The 5,586-nt window shown below is 28.9% G+C and overlaps 1 protein-coding gene across 1 annotated transcript in view; it reads left to right on the top strand.

Annotated features, from left to right (window-relative positions):
- The first annotated feature begins 3,307 nt into the window (after nucleotides 1-3,307).
- Nucleotides 3,308-5,586, top strand: part of LOC111783379 (nitrate regulatory gene2 protein-like) — an 8,207-nt gene continuing 5,928 nt past the window's right edge. Inside the window, exon 1 of the mRNA XM_023664308.1 lies at nucleotides 3,308-5,005. Within this exon, the coding sequence (XP_023520076.1) occupies nucleotides 4,228-5,005 (778 nt within the window). The 5' untranslated portion in view covers nucleotides 3,308-4,227. The remainder of the gene's footprint in view (nucleotides 5,006-5,586) is intronic.

Raw genomic sequence — 5,586 nt, 5'->3', positions numbered from 1 at the left:
TATATATATATATATATATATATATATATATATATATATATATATATATATATATATTTAGTAAATATTATTTTTACTTTTTTTAATATTTGTGTTTAATTAAAGCAAGTTGTATTTATATGGTTTATGATTTAAAGTTCTATATTTACTAATTTTAATTGAATTATTTAATTTCTAATTATTCTGATGTCATAGTTAGATCTGAACATAATTTTATTATTTTTTTATTTATTAATTTGTTCACAAGAAAATATAATTTAGTCTAAGTAAATTTTTTTGTATCTCGAGTAAATATTAGCTTCTATCTTATTTTCAATTTTGAGTAACAACTTTTTTTAATTTTATTTATTTATTTGCATGTTTCCTCACTCGATTAAAAGTTGAATATAAAATTTTGGTATGAATTAAACTAATTTATAAATTCTCTTGAATTAATATAAAATCGTCTTTATATTTATTAAAACAATTCAATAAATTAAATCATATTAAGAGTTCGATTTGATATGTTATACTATGATTAAAATTAAATAACTTTATAATTATTAAAATAATTCATATTAAGAATTCGATTTGATATGTTATACAGTGAACATTAAACTACTTGATCAAATATTTTAATTTGTTATTTATACTATCTTTATATATAATTTCATATTATATAAATATGTGTTTCACTTAATGCATGTCTCATCTATATATATATATCTTTATACGCATAAAATCACAATAAGTATATACTATTGGTTGTATTTTTGTGCTTTTTTGTGCATATATATTGTATAAAAGCAATAATATAATTCAGAATTGTGTCGCATTTTGGTTCAATATATTGAATTAATATATTTAATTTACAAATTACGTGCAAAACTTGCATTCAACATAAAGTGAAACTTAGTTGAAGATTAAAGAAAACTTTATTTAATTTAAGGACTTGAATTTTCTTTAAAATGTAATTCAATTCGAGTGAACAAAAATATAATAAACTTGGATTTTTTAAATAATAAAAAAAAATACTTTTTATCATTAGTTTAAATGGAAATGATAATAGTTAATGGTTAAAAATATTTTTTTAATTTTATTTTTTAAGGTTTCATTAATACACATAATTAAAAAAGAAAAACTAAAAATAGCACATTTTATTTATAAAAAAAATCAAGAATACTTTTAAGCATTTAAAAAAAAAATTAAAATTAAAGGGTATTAATAATTTTTTTCTTAAAGTTTAAGATATTTTTTAAATATTATTAAAAGTTTAAATATATTTTTAAAAATAAAATATTAATAGTGTGTATTTTTTAATTTATTTTTAAAAAATTAAGAATATTTTGTTTTAAGATAAAAGTATTTTTATTAATTTAGAAGGAAGGCACGGCAAGGGAGACGTGGAACTTACAAGTGAGTTTAGCCCATTAACTTGCTTCCGGCCCATTACATTAACACCTCGTTACGGCCCAAACAACTTCCAGTCTTATTTTTATTTTTATTTTATTTTTGTTAAAATTTAATTTTAGTTTTTTTTTTTTTTTTNTTTTTTTTTTTTTTTTTTTGTTAAAATTAAATTTTAGTATTTTAATCTCATTTATATAATTTTGTGTTTGATAGGTTATTTAATAAACCATACTTATTCGTAATATATGTGACATTAATAACTAAAATTTCATCGAGCTCAAATATCAAACATTCACAAGTCAAAACGCATCATTAACATTAGTTACAAAAGTCAAATATTCTTAATATTCATAATAATTTAAAAAGTAGGGTTGGTCGGATTGACCGGACCAAAAAAATGCTAACATGTGAATCGATCCAAATTTTCGATTTTCAAAAAAATCAACCCAATCCGAATAGAATATTTTTTAACCCAATTCAACTTTTATGATTTGGGTTAGATTGGTCGAGATCTCGAAACATATGAATACCTACTTTTTTTAGCTAACAAAAATGAAAAATTAAATTATCGACCCGATACTTAGTATTTTATTTATCGAATTATATTTATAGTGATATAATTTTAGTAGAAAGGGTGTGAATAGGGTGTGGCATGCCACCTTTATATGTCTTCATAATAACATCCACATGCAAACTCATAGAATGCTTCTGAAACATTTCATTTTAAATTAATTATTACGGGACATTATTATTATTATTTTTTACAGACTTTTACAAAAATGCCCTTTTACATATTCTTTTAGTTTAAAGTTTCGAGTACCACTTAAAGACACTTTAAGGAGATTGAGGTAAAACTGACACGTTCACTTCCCCTTCTTTTCGGTTCCTACCAAAGAAAAGTTTGGTTATTCTCGTGGCTTTGATCTGGGTTTTTCCAAAAGATTTCATACCAATGGAGTTAGCATTCCTCACTTATAAATCCATGATCATTCCCTAAATTAGTCGATGTGAGACTTCCATCATCCAACATAAACAACCCGACAATTCATTAGGTTGGGTTGTGAACCCTATTCTATGGGTGTTAATGTAAGTCGATAACTCGATCAATTTGGACTATCTACCCCAAATCATAAAAGTTGAGTTGGGTTAGATTATTTTTCGAGTTTGGATTGGGTTAAATTTTTTTAAAATTGAAACATTCAATTCGATTTGAGAGTTACTTCTTTTTTTTTTTATCGGACCAACCCAAAATAAGGTTACAATCTAATTTTATCGTACCTTTAAAAACATAAATTAAGAATATTTTAAATGTATAAATATGATTTTTTTTATAAATAATTCAACTCGACAACCCAATCCAACCCAGTTCGAATAGAGAGAATTGAATTGGAGAGTGAAATCTATGCGAGTTACTTTTAGTTACCAACCTAATGAACTCGAAATTTCGAGTTAGTTGAAATTTGTCTTCAACGCAACTTGTATACAATCCTATCAATCATTTTATTTATCTTTAAAATTTAATTTGTGATAGTTTAAACGGTGTAATAATTTAATATCTACTGGAGGTATAAAATAGAAAAAAAAAATTAAATTTAACAAAATTAAAACACTGCATTATTATTATTATTATTATTATTATTATTATTATTATTATTATTATTTGAACTTTGCATGAAATAAAGTAGTATTTGATCAATTTTAATTTTAAATTAGAAAATAAAAAGACAAAATAATTTTTAAAAATATAGAATTTTAAGAAACATAAACACTATACCCATAAATAAATTTAAATAAAAAGTCTATAAAAAATTGTTTATTTTTTATTTTATTTTTATTTTTTTGTCGAAAGGTATAATTAAAACAAACCGGTACTTTTTGATAATTTAACCGAATATAATTTTGCATTTGAAAGTTGAAGCAGAATCAAACGAATTTTGGACCAATCCCCCTTTTGAAACAGAACCGCCATTGATGATGGCTTATGAGTAATGGAGCTTTCCAGTCCATTTCATTGGATACTTCTCGCTTCTCGATCTTCGAGCTTATTAAGTAATCTGTAGAAAGGACGAACAGATAAAGCGGACACTCTCCTTGAGGTACTCGCAAGCTTCTATTTCAATATTACTGAAAATTTCCTGTTCTGTTTGACGATTTCTCGGAAACCATCAATGGCTGTCGGATTACCACTTTACGGTTGTTGTTCTTCTGGGTAGGATGGGGGGAGTGGATTCTGCAGCTGACAGTTTCTGAATGTCAGAGCGACTGTTCTAATGCTACTTTTCAAACATTTAATCAATTAAAAAGAGAAGGAACTTCTGCGAGACTGTTCTTAGACGTTTCTTTTTTATTGATTTGTTTGTTTGGTTGTGAGTTCAACGAGATTTTGAAGCTCTATGGTTTTGGTTTCTTTTCTTGTTTTGTTTTTTTGTGAGTCCTTGGGCCAATCAAATGCTGTAAATCGCAATGCACTGGTTTGAGCATAGAAGATTCGAGTGGAACCGTCAGAGGATCGTCCTGTTTCTGTGATATTGTTCTTCTTTTCATGGATCATAATTTGGGCAGTTGGAGTATCGCTGATTGTGAAATTTTTGTAATGAACATTGGATTTTAAGCCTTTTGTTTGAGTTTTCGAATCACCTAAACGTGAAAGAGGAAGATTCTTTGGGGAAGTTGAGTGATTCAGACAATGTCGAAGGTATTGATGAGGAGTTCTTGGTTTTGGGTTTCTCCCTAATGATTGTGCTGCTTGAGTTTCGTTCAATTGGGTCTACCACTTCTGCTGCGTTCGTGCTTAGAACTCTATAACAGATATCATTTATTTGTCTCCCATTTGGTGAAATGGGTTGCGCTGCTTCAAGTATTGATGAGGAGGAGAGAGTGAAGGCTTGTAAGGAGAGGAAGAAGCTAATGAAACAATTAATAGGGTCAAGGAAAGAATTTGCAGATACCCTGCTAGCTTACTTGAGGGCATTGAAGAATACAGGTGCAACCCTTAGACAATTTACTGAGTCTGAAACTTTGGAGCTTGAAGGTACTATTTATGGCTTGGCATCGCCTCCATCACCGCCTCCTCCGTTGCCGCCTTCTCCGCCCCCACCACCGCCTCTTAGCCCTGATTTGAGAAAGCATGGAGCTGAAGATGCCCAAGAAGGAAGCATTGTTATCGATGAGGAGGAGGATGATCATAGCTCATCACCTCCAATTTTGAGCTCATCTTGGGAGTATTGGGATCCTTTTGAGCTCTCTGCTGTACATGAACAAAAGAAGAGTGAAATTGTGGGGCCAGTTGAAGAGGAAAATTGGGCAGAAACTAGGAGTGAATTTGAGGAAGAGGATAAGAAGGAAGAAACTGTAGAAGATGTCGTGAATCCAGTAGCTAAGAGTCTAGAGCAAAGGGAATTGGTAAGCTGTATTTCTTCTACGAGTAGCTTGCATATGAAGGTCGCAACAGACATGGGCATGATATCATGGAAAAGAAAGAAAACCTTGGGAGCCGTGGTCAAGGAACTCGATGAGTATTTTCTTAAAGCATCAGGTGGTATAAAGGAAATAGCTGTTCTCATTGATATCAGCGCTGGAAATGATTTTCCCCCACTTCATTTCAGGGAAAGCAAGAGTAAATACACTCTTTATTTATCAACTTCTTTGCCCCCTTTGTGCAGTTTATCTCATTTTTTACTTTCATACTTGAAGTTCTTAGAAATTGTTGAAAATTATCCATTTTTTCCCAAAAAATCTTCAAATGGTTTGGTTTTATTTCTTCCCTATGGTTATGGCATCAAGAACCTAGACACAAAATTGTAAGTTTGAGATTTTATCAGATATTTTATACATTTCAAGAACCTAAGCATTTATTAGATACTTGTTTAAGTTGAGAGACTTATTGGACACATCTCTAAAAGTTTAAAAACCACACATGTAGCTTAATATGATCTTTCATAGTGTATATGCACCAGAAGCCATGCTTGTTCTTTTTGGGTAAATCCATGTCAGTCTCAGAGAAATTCAGATGGAAATCCTCTGAGACTTATTATGCTAGTGAAATTAAGTCGACAATCTCGAGCTGCCCTGTCTTAAGACGACTGGACGATTATTTTGTTCATCTTTAACTTCATTTTTTCATTATTTTGTAATTTTCTCTGTATGATCTAGAAGTTTGTCTGTTGGTTAAAAAAAGAAAAAAAAAAAAAAAAAAAA

This window comes from Cucurbita pepo, chromosome LG20 (assembly GCF_002806865.2).
Source record: "Cucurbita pepo subsp. pepo cultivar mu-cu-16 chromosome LG20, ASM280686v2, whole genome shotgun sequence".
Classification (NCBI taxonomy): domain Eukaryota; kingdom Viridiplantae; phylum Streptophyta; class Magnoliopsida; order Cucurbitales; family Cucurbitaceae; genus Cucurbita; species Cucurbita pepo.
Note: the sequence above shows the minus strand (reverse complement) of the source record. Positions and strands in the feature narration are given on the sequence as shown.